Source organism: Syngnathoides biaculeatus, chromosome 16 (assembly GCF_019802595.1).
Source record: "Syngnathoides biaculeatus isolate LvHL_M chromosome 16, ASM1980259v1, whole genome shotgun sequence".
Taxonomy (NCBI): domain Eukaryota; kingdom Metazoa; phylum Chordata; class Actinopteri; order Syngnathiformes; family Syngnathidae; genus Syngnathoides; species Syngnathoides biaculeatus.
This window is the reverse complement of record NC_084655.1, coordinates 4025993-4045826: the sequence shown is the minus strand read 5'-3', so window position 1 is coordinate 4045826 and position 19834 is coordinate 4025993. Positions and strand designations below refer to the sequence as shown.

The 19834-nt window shown below is 45.6% G+C and overlaps 1 protein-coding gene across 6 annotated transcripts in view; it reads left to right on the top strand.

The window, feature by feature from the left end:
• Positions 1-7181, top strand: part of septin12 (septin 12) — a 108667-nt gene extending 101486 nt beyond the window's left edge. For all 6 annotated transcript variants that reach the window (XM_061845845.1, XM_061845844.1, XM_061845849.1 and 3 more), the window contains one exon: positions 1183-7181. In XM_061845845.1, the coding sequence (XP_061701829.1) occupies positions 1183-1348 (166 nt within the window). In that variant the 3' untranslated portion in view covers positions 1349-7181. The remainder of the gene's footprint in view (positions 1-1182) is intronic.
• The last annotated feature ends 12653 nt before the right edge of the window (positions 7182-19834 follow it).

Genomic DNA, 19834 nt, shown 5'->3' with positions numbered 1-19834 from the left:
ATAAATATATAATGATTAATTATGAAGATTCAGGTGAAACACAAATACTAGTGAAAAGTTACGTATTCTAATTAATTTCAATGTTGTTACGTTTCACAATGTACAATTGTAAGGACGTCAACTTTGACTTGAACTAGTACCCAAAGCAATGTTTTGCCCTGACCGGGAGTTGACCACGTGAAAGGGGCCTACGAGCAGTCCAGTTTTTATTGTATGTCATTGAGTTGCATTCACAATCACACCTAGGAGCAATTTAGAGTGACCACACATTTTAGGGATGTGGGAGGAAACCCAAGTGCCCGGAGAAAACTTACGCAGGCACAGGGAGAACATGCAAACTCCACACAGGTGGGGCTGGGATTCGACCGCCGGTCCTCAGAACTGTGAGGCCAACGCTCTACAGCTGCTCAACTGTGCTGCCGCCTGATTGTAAATATTGAACAATTATTTACATATATTATAATTTTCTACGGTAGACGACTGGTTAATACATCTGCTGCACAGTTCTGAGGCCCCGAATTAAAATCCGGGCTCGCCTTTGTGGAATATGCACGTTGTCATCGTGCCTGGTTGGGATTTGTCCGGGATTTAGGTTTCCGCCCACATCCCAAAAGCATGCACGGTAGGTTACTTGAAGACTCTAAATTGTCTGTGGGTATGAATGTGATTGAGATTGGTTATTTGTTTCGATGTGACCTGCGATTGGCTGCTGACCAATTTAGGGTGTACTCCCCTCTCGCCCAAAGATAGCTGCGATAGGCTCAAGCATGCCGACGACACAACTGAAGATAAGCATTCTGAAAAATGAATGAATGAATGAATAATTTTCCTTTAGCATCTTTCATTCAGAGATTCCATGAAAGAGCTAGGAGATCCCACAATAAGGCCATTTTAATTTTTATACAGAATTAAGCAAAAGTGGGCAATTGTTTGTACTTTTATTTTAGTGTTAACACAAGCAATGTGATGGTGCTATAAATTGGCAACGGGCACATGTTTTGAATAATCTCGGAAATTCTCTTGTGTTGGTTGTTGGGAAGTGTTGGAGATTCTGTGCTCAGAGAGTTATGCTTGACAATTATTGACTGACAATAATTTTATTTACATACGCTATTTGAGATAGTGAGGTGAAACATTATTCAGTAATTTCGACCGTCTTTTGTTTTTGCTCTTCTTTCAAAGGTCTCACCTGCAGGACCTTAAAGACGTCACACACAACATCCATTATGAAACATATCGTGTACAACGCCTCAACGAGTGTAACATCAATTTCATCGAACAAGGACTTAGTACTTGGCCTCTCGAAAATGGAACTCCTGACAAATACGAATCAGACAGCCACCTCTGATGCCTTCGTCAGCCTCGCTCTCCTGGAATGATGCTTCCCATCTAGAATACTCAACGAGAGATGGAACAGGAGAGCATCTTTACTACATGAAGCAGGATGGGGAATTATTTTTTGTTTCTTTTTGTTTTGTTTTTCAACATTACAGTAAACAATTATTGGATTGTTTAATAAAACTTTTTTTTATAGGAGACTAAAAATGCAAATATTTTTGAATGTGACATATTTTGTATTTTCTTGCCATATGGTTGCATATACAGGCACAATCAGGACAGTCAGTTTCGAGAGTGGCACCAGGATAGAAATCAGCTATTTTACTATATGAAAAGTAAAAGATCATAAGGTCAAATGTGAATTGACATCCCAGGCCTTCAAAGGCCGAGAACCCTGTGTGGCTGTAAAGTAACCATCTGAAAGTAAGCATATGTTAATTGCCACATACATATGGTAATGCTTTTAACCATGCCCAAACTCATGTTAAAATCTCTGCTCAAAAAAAAAACTACACTCTTGCTGTAACGCGTGTGACCTGTAGATCCTGCTTATAGCCAGCCTTGTAACACTGGGGTTTTTCAACATGCTGTTGAAAAATAGTGGACATAGGAAACAAGACAAGCATTTAATTTGCATTTTCTAATTTTGAAACAACTAATAGTACACATAATGGGATGGAAGAATTAATCAAAATGAAATGAGTGAAAGGATTCTCAACACAAAATAACATATAAATGTCTGCTGAGTCCCTCAGTTCTTTTCTACTTTCAACTCAAGTTTAGTTTTATAACTCTCAATCAAAAGCGTCTCAGAGAGTTGCATAGTTTGATAAGGATTGGCGACATCCCCCAAAACTAGACCTTCAATCATGCAAGATAAAAGTAAAATTCCAATCCCAATTATAAAACATTTTGAAGGGGCAACAGAAGTAAAGATCCTTTCATTCCTACATTCACATGGGCCACTCTAAACAGAAAACTGGTTCTATTTAACCATTTGACTGATTGCATCTGGTTTAAAGTGCAAAAGTTAATGAAGTTTTGAATCCAGGAGTTTTTTTCTGGACACGATGGAGCTGGTCAAAGTGCAAATGGTAGATACAGAATTTGCATCATCAGATATTGGCCAATGACCTTTCATTTCCACTGTACAATATCTGATGGAGTAAGTAAATTGTCACATCTGTGGTGTGATTCTAGGGGCAGGTTACATTTTGTCTTTAACAAGACGAATGCACATTAAATTACAGTTATATATTTTGTAACACCTATTTTGTTTCGTATCTTCTTTGCATTTTTTTCCTCAAAGTTACATACAGTGCCCTCTAAAAGTAGTGGAATGACAAGGTAAATTCACTTGTTTTTGTTGCATACTGAAGATGAACATGGTACAAAAGTTCAGAATTCTAGCTTTTATCTCATGGTATTTACATTTAGATGTGTTAAACAACTCGGGACAGACCACCATTTGTTTGTAGCCCTCCTTTTTTCAAGTTAGTGAAAGTATTCGTACAGACATTAGCTTAAAGTGAATACCATGTTATATTTGGTGCCATAACCCTTACTTGCAATAACTGTGTGAAGCCTTTGTCTCCACAGTCTCCTCTTGATGAGGTAAAATGCATGGTTATTTGGGTTAAGGTCTAGTGATTGACTTGGTCAGTTGTGCTTTTTCCCCCTGATGAAGTCCTTTCCTGTGGTGGCAGTCATTATCTTGTTGGGTAATGAAGCTTCTCTTGATTAGTATGGATGTATTGTTCTGTAGATTTCCAGAAAAATGGTTTTGAAGACTTCAGAATTCATTCTGCTGCTCCCATCATGAGTTCTCTGCTTAATTAAGACGAGTGAGCCCATTCCAGAAGCACTAATGGAAGGCCAAGGCATATTACCTCCAACATGTTCGCATGAACTTGTGTGTTTTGGATCATTAGCAGATACTTTCTTGTGTCATACTAATGCCTCTACAACACTTTGGAAGAGGTTAATCTTAATCTCAACAATCCATAAAACTTTGTCCCGAGACTTTTGTGCTTCATCAATACTACTTCTTTGCAAAATTCTATCTGCCCTTTGAATTCTTTTTGCTGATGCGTGGTTTGCATTTTGTGATATGGCCTGTATAGTTCTTATCCCAAAGTCTTCTTCAAACAATGGATGGTGTACCCCGACCAGTGGAGTTTGGCATTACTGACTGTTCTCTTTGGGATTTTTTTCACAGCTCACACAATGTTTGTGTTGTAAACGGCTGTTGATACACTTGGCTTACCTGTTTGATATCTTTTGCTCAGTACACCTGTAGTTTCTTCCGTTTTTAGGACATTTTAAATTGTTCTATTGACTATGGCCAATGTTTGTTCAATAGCTCTGATTGATTTTCGCTCTTCTCTCATTTTCTGAACGATTTGCTTTTCTTCCATAGACGGCTCTTTGGTTTTCATGTTTGCTTAACAGCAAATGCAGTTTTCACAGGTGAAAGCAAAAGCCAAAAACATGCACTATTTTATGTTTAAGCAGACAATGTAAAAGGCAGCACCTGAGCAACTAGAAACACCCATCAGTCACATGTTCCGCTACTTTTGCTCACTTGAAAAATGGTTGATTCAAACAAAATGTGCACTCTCCTTCAACGTATCTAGATTCTGAACTTTTGTCTCATATTTATCTTTGAATCAGAAACCTATACGTCTTCAGTATTCAACAAAAAAAAAGAATTGACCTTGCCATCCAATACAATTTGGAGGGGACTGTCGCTTTTATGTCCAGTAGTTACCTTCTCACAATATCAGGTCTAACTGTAAACTTGGAGAAGTGTTAATATAACTTGGCTTGGCTGGCAGCATTAGACCCATTTATATGATAGAAATCTACGTTTGTCACAAGCCTTTAACTTTGAATTTTGTGGGGCATTGTGGTGCAAATTTGGATGTTTGTGTTGTATGGCCTGCCAAAGACTTTGCAGTTTCTCTACCTTCCTTGCAGAGAGCTCATCAGATGCTATTCCGGGCATGAATGAGCAGCAGTGGATTTTACAGACCCTTTTTTGGCATTACTATAACTATAACTGCATTACAATTATATTCTTACCTTAATCATAAAGAAGCATCTAGCAATAATTCCCAATTTCATTACTACATATATTGAGATCTATCTTTTTTTGCCTTTTTATAATGTATGTATGGAATTGTATGATATTGCAACAACTACAGTATGGATTTAGAAACCCTGCAGTCCACTTTCTTCTTTGTCTAGACTATTTTCATTGTCTTTGAGTCTGAGAATGAGGGCATGATAACATTGTATACATTGTGGATAACAAACTCACAATTATTTCACTTGGTGTTAGCATTGTCCAACTTCATAATTGTGTGATCACATGTGAGCAACTTTGTTTTACTTTGTTTATTTTCTAATAACAAAGACATATTTATGTGATCCTCAGTCATCTCACTTTACTGATTATCACAATAAATCTCACTGCAACTGTCGTGTTGCATGTCACCCCACATGTTAGTAGCCATCATAATTAGTTAGAAATACAAACAGACATGTTTAATTTATTGTTGTTTTACTGAATTCCACACACACGTTAGGCCTTATCTTCTGTAATCTCTGTCATACTGGTTCTGTTTTTGTTGTTCATCCATCTATCCATTTACTGAGCCGCTTATTCTCACAAGGTTCATGGGAGTGCTGGAGCCTATCCCAGGAATCACTGAGCAGGAATCGGGGCACACACTCAACTGGTTTGCCAGCAATCGCAGGCCACGTACTGTAGAGACCAGCAACAGTCGCACTCACATTCACTCCTCGGGGCAATTTAGAATGTCCAATTAATGCAAGTTTTTGGGATGTGGGATGAAACGGGAGTGCCTGGAGAAAAACCACGCAGGCACGGGGAGAACATGCTAACTGCACACAGGCGGGGCCAGGATTTGAAACCCAGTCCTCAGAACTGTGAGGCCAACACTTTAACCCTGGCCCCGCCTGTGTGGAGTTTGCCTGTTCTCCCCGTGCCTGCGTGGGTTTTCTCCGGGACTCCGGTTTCCTCCCACATCTCAAAAACATGCAACATTAATTGGACACTCTAAATTGCTCCTAGGTGTGATTGTGAGTGCGGCTGTTTGTCTCGATGTGACCTGCGATTGGCTGGCAAGCAGTTCAGGGTGTACCCTGCCTCCTGCCCGTTGACAGCTGGGATAGGCTCCAGAACTCCCCGCGAGCCTTGTGAGGATAAGCGGCTAAGAAAATGGATGGATGGATGAATATCTGAGGTGTGTGAACCTTACCTAAGGTGATACACGTACAGTCCATTCATCCTTCCATTTTCTGAGCTGCATGTCCTCACGAGGGTATGGGAGTGCTGAGACCAATCCAAGCTGTCATCTGGAAGGAGGCAGGGTACACCCTGAACTCGTTGCCAGCCAATTGCAGGGCACATGGAGATTGACAATAGTAGCACTCACAATCACACTTAGAGGCAATTCAGAATTTCCAATTAATGCCACATGTTTTTGGGATGTTGAAGGAAACCAGAGTGCCCCGAGAAAACCCACACAGCCACAGGGAGAACGTGCAAACTCCGCACAGGCGGAGGCAGGATTTGAACCTCGGTCCTCAGAACCCTAGGGCCTATGTTCTACAGCTGCACTACTGTGCCGCCTACATATACAGTATATACAGTATTTTTCCAAATTATCTAATTTGTCCATGTGTGCCTTAATATTACTACCATGTGTCCCAAAAACACTGCGGTTGCCTTCTTCATCCGAAGTTCAATATACTATATTAAAGTATTGAAGAGTTTTTGATTGAATTGATCCGATAATTAGTCCCAATCCTGGATGGTTTGCAAATGGCTGTATATTTGCCTCGTGTCATGCTTGCATCTGGTTGTTGTTCCACGTATGCAAATAGCTTGGGAATAAATTATTTGACGTTAAATTCTTGCGGGAAAATGTATACATGGGAAATAATGGAAAATCTACTCATAGGCCAAAGTAAAATAAAAAAATACGACAGTCATTCTTTTTTGTTTGGTGGAGGGGTGTTTTTTTTTTAGATAATTTGAGAATCATTTCACATTGACTGTGACCAGCCATGCGATATTGTTTGTGACACCTCATTTCCTGTAAAGCTATTGTAAATCATATGGACCACTGTGCATAAATACTACAAAAATGATCAGTATTATGAAGCTCAGTTCACTCAAATACAGTAGTTATATTTAATCAATTTGTAGCCTACACATTTTTTATCTCAAAATATTCCTGCAATAAAGCAATACAGTTTTCTGTGAGCATTTTTTTAAATTATATATATACATATATATATATATAAAACTAACCAGTTCAGGCTGTACCCCGGCTACTGCTGAAAGATAGTTGGGGATATGCACTCCTGCAACCCTTGTGAGGATAAGCGGCTCAGATAATGAATGGATGGATCATTGTTCATGTAAAGATGATAAGATTTGCTTTGCAAACTTTCCAAGGATAAATGAAGGTTCAAATGTGCAGTATTCTTCAAAACATAGCCTGAACTGCTTAATTACATTGTTTGTGACATGAGGCCTTGTGCAAATACTAAGTGATTGGATTTATTGTGGATAAGGACAAGTATCAAGTACAATAGAACTATGAAATTCTTTTATAATATAATGCTCCCATTTCCCAGTCCTCTGTATCCTGAACTTCTGAACAAACTCCTTCCTCTCTTTAATACTCAGAATGTAAACAGTTCCCATATGATTGTCTGTTTTCATGGCATTAATAGCATATATGTTAACTCTGTTGATTTATTATTAAATGTTGTCACGTTCCAATGCATGCTGTAAAGCCTATGAAATAAACTTACATTTTTTGATAGGAGATCTTTCATTTCTTTCTGAGGCAATGGCAGGGTGTGAGAAAACAAGCATTACAGCCACTTTTAGAGTGAACAAAATGAGTATTTGAACACCCTGCTATATTGCAAATTCTACTACTTAGAAATCATGGGTGGGGGGTCTCAAATTTTCATCGTAGGTGCATGTCTACTGTGAGAGAGATACTCTAAAAAGAAAAATCTAGAAATCACAATGTATGTATTTTCTAACTATTTATTTGTCTGATACAGCTGCAAATAAGTATTTGAACACCTGTCTATCAGCTAGAATTCGGACCCTCAAAGACCTGTTCATCCGCCTTTAAAAGTCCACCTCCAACTCTTCTACTATCCTGAATCAGATGCACCTGTGTGAGGTCCCCCTGCTTAAACCAGCACACGTCAAGGCCCGTCTTAAGTTTCCCAATGACTATTTGGATGAGACAGAGGAGTCATAGGAGAAAGTTTTGTGGTCAGATGAGACCAAAATGGAACTTTTTGGTCATAATTCCATGAACCCTGTTTGAAGGAAGACAAATGATGAGTTCCATCCTAAGAACACCATCCCTACTGTGAAGCATGGGGATGGTAGCATCATGCTTTGGGGGTGTTTTTCTGCACATAGGACACGACAAGTACACTGTATTAAGGAGAGGATGACCGCAGCCACGTATTGTGAGATTTTGGGGAACAACCTCTTTCCCTCAGTTAGAGCATTGAAGATGGGTCATGCCTGGGTCTTTCAACATGACAATGACCCAAGGCACTGTTGGAAGACGCTTTTCGTGTTCGTTTAATTTCGGGTAGTGAGAATGTTGGTAATCCAACATAGCCAAAAACTATAATTTCACAATGTAACAAATTCAAACGTGACACGGACCTCAACCCCAGTTAACAGACAGAAGATCATTTTTGGAGGATAAATGTCCTCTTACCTTATCAATTGTTGGCCGCCCGATGTTCTGTCTGTCAACCAACACCTCAGTCCGAAATCACGTTGGGGTCACCAATTGTTGGAGGACGCTTTTTCCTCCGCGTGTTCATTTAATTTCGGGTAGTGAGAATGTTGGTTATCCAAATAAAGGCTGGAGACGATGAACAGTTTCTTCGAAGAATTTACTTACAGAATATTCCGGGCATTTATGAGTTACAGACAATGGCTGTAGAGAGCAGATCACAAGTGCGAAGATACAGAGAAAACACACATCCTTAATCTTGTCAGAAGGGGGGACTATGGGTGGTATCAAACCTGTGGCGTGAGATCGGGGCTTTCCACTTTAGACAAAGGGTTTCTGTCTCAACCGGTTCTACCTGGCAATGGATTATTACAAAGGGTCCTGTATGCAGTTCATCAAGGTTAGCCTACATGCAGAGCTGCTCAAGGACACACATCTGGCTACAGAACAAAGCTCCACTGAGGACATGAGGAAATTATGTAGTCATGACTAAATACGGGCATAAGACATACTTCAATCCCCCTTTCAGACTCGAAAGAGTCCGACACCTAGAATAAAGATCACAAAAAGGTAGCAGCAGGATCATCATCATCGGGTATGGGCAGGATGTTGGGCTTGGGATCCAAAATAGACACAGACATCAACATTTGTTTATTAGCGGCAACAGGGGCAATAGCACACATTAAAGAGGCCCGCAAGAGTGGGGCAACACAACCTAAACAGACCAAAATCAGTAGGGGAACAATAACATGAGGATCAAAAATTTCAAACAAACAGACACACCATAAGGGCCCAGATGAGAGCCAATAAAAGGGAGAAAAGGAATCCGGTTTGTCATGGGCCATGGCTGACTAAATTTTGAAGAGTAGCTAATTGTGGTTCTATGGATTGATGAATTTCGTCAGGTATGTAAGTGCAACAAGTTTGATTGAAGAGCATATACACACCATCTGTTGAGGCAGTTAATAAATCCAATACCAATTGATGTTGCAAAAGCATGGTGTGCATGGAATCAACCTCGGAGTTGTAACCTTTGAAAATTGCCAGGGACATATTCATAAAACACTTGAATCTAAAATCAACAGTTTCAAGACGAAGAGCAAATTTATCTACTCTGATAGTGGGCAACAGGGAATACACATTTTTTGTGCCTACAGCAGAGTGTTTGAACTCTGGAACATTTGAACCCCACACAGGATCATGTGGAGCAAAGGTGGGGATATCAGCAGAGCGTTTGGAACGTTGATGGGACGACTGGGTGTCGTCATCCCAAGACATCAGGAAGGTGTGATCAGTAACACGGATGGGACTGCACACTCCCTTCCATCCTGGAGGAAGAACATAATAAGCAGAAGTGCTACAAAGCCACATTGCATCATCAGTGGGGTAGGTGCCATTTGATGGTCCTGACACATTACAAGGGGCCCCTTCACCGGAAGATACAGCTCGGGTCCCCTTGGATTGCAAGGTAACATTCAAGGAACCCAGAGTGATGTTTCCGTGTTCCTGTATATAGCATTGGTCATGTATATATTGGGTATGATTTAAAAAATACCTTAACAGCAAGGGGTTGGCCAGTCATTTTATAGTGAAACACAGGAAAAATCAGTTTGCTACAAGTATTGTTCCTAATGCCCACAGCAGCTTGATATGGAAGTGCGACGGTGTCATTTAGAACATTAGAGGAATGTTGATATCCCAAATGAGACATAGATGCAAAACACTTAGCTTCCTTGACAATCATCCCTTTAGCAGTGAGCCATGGTTGTGTAGTAGTATGAGGCATTAGAGAGCAAACATAACAATTGGTCGTGATTAATGATTTGGCAGTCCAGTATGAATAAGTATACCACATGTTGGCGGTCAGCGGATGACCAGTGTCCATCAGTCTCCAAACATCCATAGACGCAGGGTCATGCAGGAAGCGTCTTCTCCTGTTGATTGTCACATTCAGACTCACTTACAGTGAGCTGGAGTGTTAGTCGGTACCCTGCAACCTTTTTTTGCTGCTCGATCTGCTGATTCATTTCCTGCTGATACAAAATCATTAGATCGAGAGTGACCTTTGCATTTAAGGACTGCAACCACTGTAGGGAGCATTGAGTATAGTACTTAATAGGTGTACCGGTTGCAGTTTGGAAAACGTTTCGCTGCCATTCTTTTAATGCAACATGAACTGTCATGTGTGCATACGCTGAATCTGTGTAAATGATAACTGACTGATTTTTTGCCAACTTGAGAGGTGCCGTTAACGCCAAAATTTCTGCCCTTTGTGCTGACTGGGAGCCTGGAATTCTTTCTGCTTGCACTTCTTCAAAACCTGTTTCTGTGGGTTGGGTTACTGGAAATCCAGATTGTAGGCCATCGTTGCCTTTGAAGCAACATCCGTCTGTGAAAAGAATCAAGCCTGGGTTGTCAAGAGGTGTCTCGTAGAGTCCAGTGGGGTTGAGTTTTCTTCTGTCGTTTTTCGTACACAACAATGCGGTTCTCCTCCGAGCAGACCTTCAGCCATGTTTGCCCCTTCATGAGTAAAGAGAATATGTGGTTGTGTTAAAATTGCTTCAATTTTTCTCTGTCTTCCTCCGGTCATGGTGAAAGCTTGTCTCGTGACGTACTGGACTGTACTGTGTGATATTTGCACAGTCAGCGAGTGATGAAAAACAACGTGAGATGTCTTCTGAATCACTCTGGCTGGAGCAGATGCGAAAGAAGCGCAAAATGAGTGTCTTTGCTCGTATTTTTCCAATGGAGTTGATGCATACGGACAAACATGTCGACTTCCTCCTTCCCCTTTCTGATAAAGACCAGCAGAAACGCTGCTGATCTTTTCAGACACGTCAAAATAGAACATATGCCTGTAATCAAGAATCGCAAGAGCTGCGGCACTGGAAAGATGTTGTTTCAAGAAGATGAAGGAAGTGTCTGCTTCCGTGGTCCAACAAAGAGTGTTAAAAGGATTGTGCATACCTTGTACAATGACCATCCGTCGGAGCGGGTGAGTGAGTTCAGCAAAGTTTGGAACATAGTGCCTGGAGTAGTTGCAAAGACGGTGGTTTTGACGTTTTTTTGGTTTTGGGTGATGGGGGATATCGTCTTTGTGAAAGGGAGACATTCCTGTGCCATGACGTGAGATCAGACGTCCGAGAGAGGAAACCTGTGGTCGGGTAATCTGGAGTTTGGACTTGGAACACTTCAGTCCAACAGAAGCCAAATGAGAAAGCAAAGACCCAGTGGCTTCGAGAGAAGAAGTTTCAGATGGAGCCGCCAGCAAGAGGTCATCAGAAGAACACCATGAGGCAATTCAAGTGGAGACAGCAACTGACGAAGACAGTCATTGATGAGTCCAGGTGAAAGGACAAAGTCTTGAGGCAGACGATTGTAGGAATAGCAAACACCATTCCAATTGAAAGCAAAAATAATCTTCATGGAAGGATGAAGCGGAATGCAGAAGAAAGCATTAGCCAAGTCAATGCAAGTGAAATCAGTGTGGGCTGATGTAATTTGGGACAGTGCCGAGTGCGGATTCGGGACGGGCAAAGTGAGGGTTAACACGGCCACATTAATTGCTCGCAGGTCATGGACCATGTGAAACTTTCCAGTGTTTTTCTTTTCAACAGGCAAGATGGGGGTGTTAAAATCAGAGCCAGGAATTTCACACAACGCTCCTGCTTTGAGCAAGCCATCAATTGTTTCCGAAATGCCAATCATCCCAGCCTCTTCTACAGAGTATTGGGGAACATATATTGGTCCTGGTTTCATCTGAAACACAACAGGTGATACATTGCAGAGACCAACATCACTGGAATCCATGGACCACAGCGATGTGGGAAGGGAATCAAGACGTTGACCAGCAAAATAGCTGTCGGTTGTTTCACGCCCATGGTGTCTATCCATAAGCTGGTGCTCCAAAACAGAAGTGGGTTAAAATGTGTTAGACTGAATCCAATAAGCATCAAGTGACGGGGAATAGAGCAATACAGAGTGAAATTAATTTTGCCAGGACAAACGGACCAAGATCCTTCGCTGTGTGCTGAGGCGAGACCATCAAAGAGAAATAGCAAGGAGGCGTCGAAGGATCCGGGGGATCCGCCATCCTGTACCATTTGAGTTGTTCAGGAGTCAGGAACACCGAAAATGCGACACCTGGTTTCCCTGCAAACAAATCACCATGTTCAATTCCCATATGTTGTTTTCAATTTCCTGAAATGCCTCACTATAGATCTCATCTCCTGATCTGACATAGTACAGAGTGCAATGAATACAATCAGCTACCATATCATAAGATCTGAGGTTGCAAACCCAAGGTGACCAGAGAGCCAAAAATTGTTCAGCTTGGAGCCAACCACTGGAGTCAATATCCACTCTAGCCCAGTAGATGTCAGCAGTGGCGCATGCCACAGGGCGTTATTCTACAAGCGGGAACTGGGAGGTGGCACCGGTGGCAGAGGCAGCTGAGCAGCAGTAGGTGTTACCATCCGGAAATTCGAGGATAAGTCCATCAGGGCTGCATTTGATGAGAGGGCACATGGCAATGAGGAGATCTCTGCCCAAAAGATTGATTGGACAGTTAGGTGCAAACACAAAAGAATACAAAAATGTCTGTGAAAAACATTGAACAGTCACTGGAGTTGTCAAATGCATGGCAGTTTCTTCACTCTTGAATCCAACAAGTGAGATCCTTTTTCAGGTAAGAGAACTATCAGGAGGCAGAGCTATGACGGTAGAATGCTGAGCTCTTGTGACGACCATAAATGATAAAGCAGAACCTCCTACCGTCAGGGTCATCAAAGGCTCCTACAAGCCTAAGCTAGTGGATTCAGGGCACCATCATTGCGGAAAACAGTCCACCAGAGGTAGGCAGATACTGATGGTTTGGCACCGGGGAATATGCTTGTTGCTGCTGTACACTAGAGAGAGGCAGATATCCTTGTTGCTGTTGTGGTAGCTCCTGGTGCTGTGCAAGATATCCTCTCCCCCGGGGTTGGTTGTACCCTCCTCAATTGTAGCACCATGCAGATTGTTGGTCTCTGCCTCTGCCTCTCCATTCAGACGCTCAAGATCGCTGTCTGCAATCGCGGGCCCAATGACCAGGCCGTCCACAATAGAAGCACATGTCATGGCCGCCAGGGGCCAACATGGCAAGTTGTGTTTCTACAGTTTTGTGTTTATCAACCTTTGACTCTTTTTCTTTAGCATATCTCCTCAAATGATGTTTAAGATGTGACAACCACTGGTCAACCTCAGCACCGGGAAGGTCCGGATTGGCCTCCATGGCCTGCCCCACAGACTTGTGAACGCCCTTCAAAATGGCTGCTCGAAACACTTGCGAATGCAAAGCGGAGGCTGTAGGGGTGTGTCCTGTTTTCAGAGTGTAATAAGTGAGGGCTCGGTCAACAAAACCCACGGCCTCCTCATCTGCTTTGGGAGCAAAAATCAAATCTGAAATGATACACTCAGGAAGCGGGAATAAAGTATCTAACGCTGTAGACAAGGTCAAATAATTTTCTTGTGTAAGAACCTGATGATCAGGGAGAGAAGAAAAACCAGAATTTTGCATCAGAGTATTCAACTGTGTAAGCGGACATGATTGTGTGGGGAGAACAGGATGTCACCTGCTGTTAACATTTGTCCCGTAACCGCTCTCTGCACTGCTTGAAGCCAATTGGCACCACCAGATTGCATGGGTGGAAGTTTCTGCAGCAACACACTCACATCAGTGGGAGAGAAAGGTTTGTAAAACATAGCAGAGTTACCAGTAGCCGGATCAACTTTGGCTAACATGGGTGCCTGAAAGATTTGGGAACGAGTCACAGGCCGATGAGGAGGAAAAGCTGGACCATCGGAAGATTCCTCTGGTTTTTCAGGACTTCTGGTTCAATCCAAAACGGAGTCAGGGTGGGCACCTGAAAGATTCTGGACATGAGACTATAATTCTGCTAATTGATTCTGTAACTGAGCAACATACAACCTGTTTTCTGCTACCCCACTCGGAGAGCCTCTAGCAGCGTGTTCCACAGCATAGACAGCAGCTTCCTGTTCTCTTTTCAGTCGGGCTGCTTCTTGTTCACCGCGAAGGGCGCGGTCCTGCTCCTCCGATTCAGCGTTTGCTCTATCTTCATGTTCAGTCGCGGTTCTCTCAAGTTGATTTCTGATATTTTTGGGAACCTCTTAGTGTCTGTTTAATTCTGTCTTGTACAGTCGTAGCTGAGTCAAACCTGTGAATGGGTCAGCTCTCAAGTTGGCCACTTTTTCCAATCTGCCTTCTAATTCTCTAATGGCAGTGGTCACTCCAGCAGCCAAAGTTTCCGCAACTGTATTCATGTTCGATGTCTGTTGTGCATGAGTGAGAGACGTTTGATTGTCTACATCTACTTCGAGCCGGCCCGCAGTAACATTCAAAACTGGAGCTGAAATTCATTTAAAGCTTTCCTGACTTCATGGTAAGGTGACGCTTCAAATGGGTTAGTAAGAGACAACGCCAAAGGCCGTTTCTGTCACGAACGGGGCTCGAGGGCGGACCCAAATACACGACTCCAGAGACTAGCAGGCAGTACAGAGAAAACCTTTATTCGGTCCAAGGTCGGGAATCAGGCAGACAGTCCAAACAAGCAGAGGTAATAGTAACGGCAGGCTTACAAGGGTGGTCAGGGGACAGGCATGGGTCAGTACACGGAAGGTAGACGTCAGGCAAACGGGAGTGCGGGAATGAGGCATGAAAGGCAACGATCTATCGGAGGACTAGTCGTCCCCCGGGTCCTATATGTACTGAGTGTCACTAACGTTCATGAGGCGCAGGTGTGTGTCTACTGATTGGCTGGCCACGCCCAGCCCGGGCTGGAAGCCAGCATCATGACAGTACCCCCCCCCCCCCACACACACACACGGCCTGCTCCAGACGGCCCAGGGGCATCAGGATGGGCCGCGTGAAAGTCCCTGATGAGGGAAGGGTCCACGATGTAATGGGAGGGGATCCAGGAGAGCTCCTCCGGTCCATATCCCTCCCAGTCCACTCGGTACTGGAACCCCCTTCCTCTGCAGCGGGAGGACAGCAAAAATAATCTTCATGGAAGGATGAAGCGGAATGCAGAAGAAAGCATTAGCCAAGTCAATGCAAGTGAAATCAGTGTGTTCTGCCAGCCCAGGGATTTCCAACCTTTTTGTGTCAGCACAACCTGCGAACACAGGGCACTTCTAAACCCTTTTTAGAGTGGTACACTGAAAGGAGTGTTAATTAGTGATGGTTCCCATAACCGTTGAATACCTGAATGTATTGTGCAACCATCATCACCACACAGTATACACCGGGCCGCCGTCCACCATGCGGGGGGGGGGATGGGGGCTTGGCCGGAGGAACCAGTGGAGAAGGACGAGTCGGGCGCAGTCTGCTGATGTGGAATGTCGAGTGAACCCTCATCGACCTGGGTAACTTGAGTGATACGGCAACCGGGTTAATAATCTTGCTGACTGGGAAAGGACCAACGAACCTGAGAGGGAGTTTGCGAGATTCCATCCCCTGCGGCAGATCCTTGGTTGAGAGCCACACCCGCTGTCCCACCTTGAGCTCTGGTGCAACTCTCCTCTTACGGTCCGCTGCTGACTTGTAGGCGCTGCCCATGCGCAGCAGCGTCCTCCGAGCTGTTTCTCAGGTTCATTTGCATCATCGTACCACCGCCAGGGCTGACGGCATCACAGAATCCGTGGCCAATGAAGGGAACAGAGAGGGAGGATAGCCGTGCACGATGTGGAATGGAGCCATACCTGTCGAAGCGGAAGGCAGAGAATTATGAGCATACTCAAGCCATTTAAGGTGCTGGCTCCACATGCTCTGATCCCTGGACGCCAAGCAACGAAGTCCGGTCTCCAGGTCCTGATTGACCCTCTCCGTCTATCCGTTGGACTCCGGGTGATGGCCCGATGTCAGACTCACCGAGGCGCTGATGAGGGTGCAGAATTCCTTTCAGAAGCGGGCAACGAACTGCGGGCCTCTGTCCGAAACGACGTCCCTGGGAAACCCGTGGTCGCGGACGACCTCGTCTAATAACACCTGGGCTGTCTGCTTGGCCGGAGGGATGTTCGGGACCGGCACGAAGTGGACAATCTTCGAGAACCAGTCCACTATAGACAGCACCACTGTGTTCCCCTGGTGGGCGGTAAGCCAGTGACAAAGTCCAGGGCAATGTGCGACCACAGGCGGGAAGCAATGGACAGAGGCCGCAACTCCCCAACAGGCCGCAGGCGAGACGTCTTATTGCCCGCACACACCGGGCAGGCGTTGACGAATTCTCTCACATCCTTGCTAAGGTTGGGCCACCAGAATCGTTGTTCGATAACCGAACGAGTCTTCGCCATGCCCGGGTGCCAGACCATCCTGTTGGTGTGGGCCCAGTTGATGACGTCTCCCCGCAGCGATGGTGCGACGAAGAGACAACCAGACAGACAACCAGCGGGAGGTGGAGTTATCCTCAGGGCCTCCTTCACCCGCATCTCGACCACCCAGGTGAAGCCGGACACAAAGCACGCCTCTGGTAGGATAGGGGTGGCTGCCGGTTCCGCGCGCTCCCCCTCGTAGATCCTTGAGAGGGCGTCCGGCTTGCCATTCTTACAGCCTGGGCGGAAAGACAAGGTAAAACTGAAGCGGTTGAAGAATAAGGCCCACCTGGCTTGACGAGCGTTCAGCCGCTCCGCAGTCCTCAGGTACTCAAGGTTCTTGTGGTCGGTGAGGACCACGAACGGGACTTGCGAACCCTCCACCCAGTGCTGCCACTCCTCCATCGCCATGTTGACTGCCAACAGCTCGCAGTCCCCGATGTCGTAGTTTCGTTCAGCCGGGGACAGCTTCTTCGACAAGAAGGCGCACAGGTGGATCCTTCCATCCTTGGGACTCCTTTGTGACAGGATGGCTCCGATCCCTGAGTCTGATGTGTCGACCTCAACCACGAATTGGTGCTCCAGATCCGGCACGATGAGGCCAGGTGTAGCAGTGAAAGTGGCCTTGAGTCTGTCAGAAGCCTCCTGGCAGGTCCTGGTCCACTCAAAGGTGTTGTGCAGGCACGTAAGAGCATGCAGAGAGGCGGCAACGGACTAAAGTTTCGTATAAAGTTTGTGAACCTGATGAACCTCTTCATGTCCTTCCTACTGGCAGGAGTGGGCCATTGCAGCACCACATTGACCTTCCCAGGATCCATACGTATCTCACCCTCCGCCAGGATGAAGCCCAGGAAGGACACAGATGCTCGGTGGAATTCACATTTCTCCATCTTGACGAATAGTTGATGCTGTAACAGACGCAGGAGCACTGCTCTGACCTGTCGGATGTGGGAGGTCAGGTTCGACAAGAAAATCAGAATGTCATCCAAATACACAAAAACATTGTTGTTCAGAAACCTCAAAGTACATCGTTAATAAAGTTCTGAAAGACGGTCGGGGCATTCGTTAGTCCGAACGGTTGGGTTCACCAGATATTCATAGTGTCCTGTGGGAGTATTGAATGCCGTCTTCCATTCGTCTCCCTCCCGGATCCGCACCAGGTGGTAGGCACTGCGCAGGTCCAACTTGAAGATCTGGGTTCCCTGAAGAAGTTCGAAGGCCGTGGCACTCAGAGGCAGAGGATACCTGTTATTGACTGCGACCTCATTAAGTCCTCGGTAGTCGATGTAGGGTCATAGCGTAGTATCCTTCTTCTTGACGAAGAAGAACCCTGCACCGCCTGGTGAGGATGATGGACGGATGAGGCCGGCGGCCAGCGACTCTTCCACGTAGCTCCTCATGGTCTGGTGCTCCGGTCCTGTTAAACAATTTCCCTCCAGGTGGTGAGGTGCCTGGGAGGAGCTCAATGGCACAGTCATATGGCCGATGTGGCGGCAGGGATTTCTCCCTAGTCTCTGAAAACACCTCCTTCAAGTCGTGATAGCAGGAGGGCACCGCGGTTAGCTCTGAGGCGGTACTAGATTCTGCTAGCCGTACCGGCGCGACTTGAATCTTCCAGTCTTTCTGGGGAGCGAAACAACATCTGTGACAGTCCTCTCCCCATGTCTTTATCTGACCCGTGGCCCAATCTATGTCTAGGTTATGCTCTTTGAGCCACGGCTGCCCAAGATGATGTTGCTGCTACGTGCGTCGAAGAGATGAAAGCTAATACGCTCCGAGTGAGCGTCCGGAAAGCCCATTCGTAACGTCTGAGTGCGATGTGTGACCTGACAAAGAAACTTGCCATTCGCGGCATAGGCGTTACGAAGCCGTTGCGTGGAGAAGGTTGCTGCCCCCAACGCCTCAACCACGCGGGGATTTATCAGGTTTGCATCCGACCCGGAGTCAATGAAAGCAGTCACAGTACATGAACGGGAGTCCGTTCCCAAGGTGAGGTGAAGAAGCGACCTCCCTGACTCCACCGCAGTATACCACACACTCACCGGTGTGGAGATCCTGAGGTCAGGGTGCTTTGGTCGAACCGGGCAGCGGCCGATCAAGTGTCCCAGACGCCCGCAGTAGAAACAGCGCCCCTCCCGTCAGCGGCGCAGACACTCCTCCGCTGGCCCGTCGAGACCCTCCACCTGCATGGGTTCAGCCGTGGAGGGCAGTGTGGGCGGCCGGGCAGCGGTCGGACTGGATACCTCTGTCTCCCCCTCAGTCATCTCGTCTATTTGCCCCTGCATTACCAGTCGCTGGTCGACCTTGAGGGCCAACGCGATGAGCGCGTCCAGCGAAGGAGGGAGATCCACGGCGATGAGGAGACCATGGATTTGCGGAGAGAGTCCCTGGAAAAAGGCGTCGTGCAGGGCATCCTAGTTCCATCGACTCTCGGCGGCGTGGATCCGGAACTCGATCACGACGACGGCTCTGGCAAAGCGTCAAGAGTGAAGCCGCCGCCTTGCATTCCGGCGCCACATACTGGTACACTTGGGTGAGTGCCCAGACGAATTACATCCAGGAACGACAAGTCTCTGAGTTACGACTCCATTCTGCCGTGGCTCATGCCTCCGCCCTTCCCGTCATGTGGGAAATGACGAAGGTGATCCTGGAGCAGTCCATGGGAAAGGCAGACGCCTGCAGTTCAAAATGGAGATTGGACGCGAGGAAAGGCTTGAGGTTCCCTGAGTCGCCTGAGAATCGTTCCGGTCGGGAGAGCGGGGTTATACAGGCATGGGGGAGCTCCGTGGGGGGCGGTGCGGGCGGAACCGATAGTGCAGGCGGAGTGGCCACCGCCGGCGTGGCAGCCGCGCTAGCCTGGGAATCTTTTTAATTTTTTTTTTTTTTATGCTCAAGCCAATTATTTTAACGAAACAGTCCTTTGATTTCGAATGAGGAATGGCAGTCTCTATGATTCTCCAAAAAGAACTAGAAAACCTCAGGGTCCAGAAAGTTTTGGGCTGGCCTCAACCTTACCGGTGTGTTTTGCCAGCCCAGGGATTTCCAACCTTTTTGTGTCAGCACAACCTGCGAACACAGGGCACTTCTAAACCCTTTTTAGAGTGGTACACTGAAAGGAGTGTTAATTAGTGATGGTTCCCATAACCGTTGAATACCTGAATGTATTGTGCAACCATGGTTATATAAGTTGTTTTTCACTCACTTGTTTTTCACTATCTTGTTCGCATGCATACACTCACTTGTTTTTCGTATCACTTGTTTTTCTGGTCAAGACGTCTGGATCGTTTCACTATCTTGTTCGCATGCATACC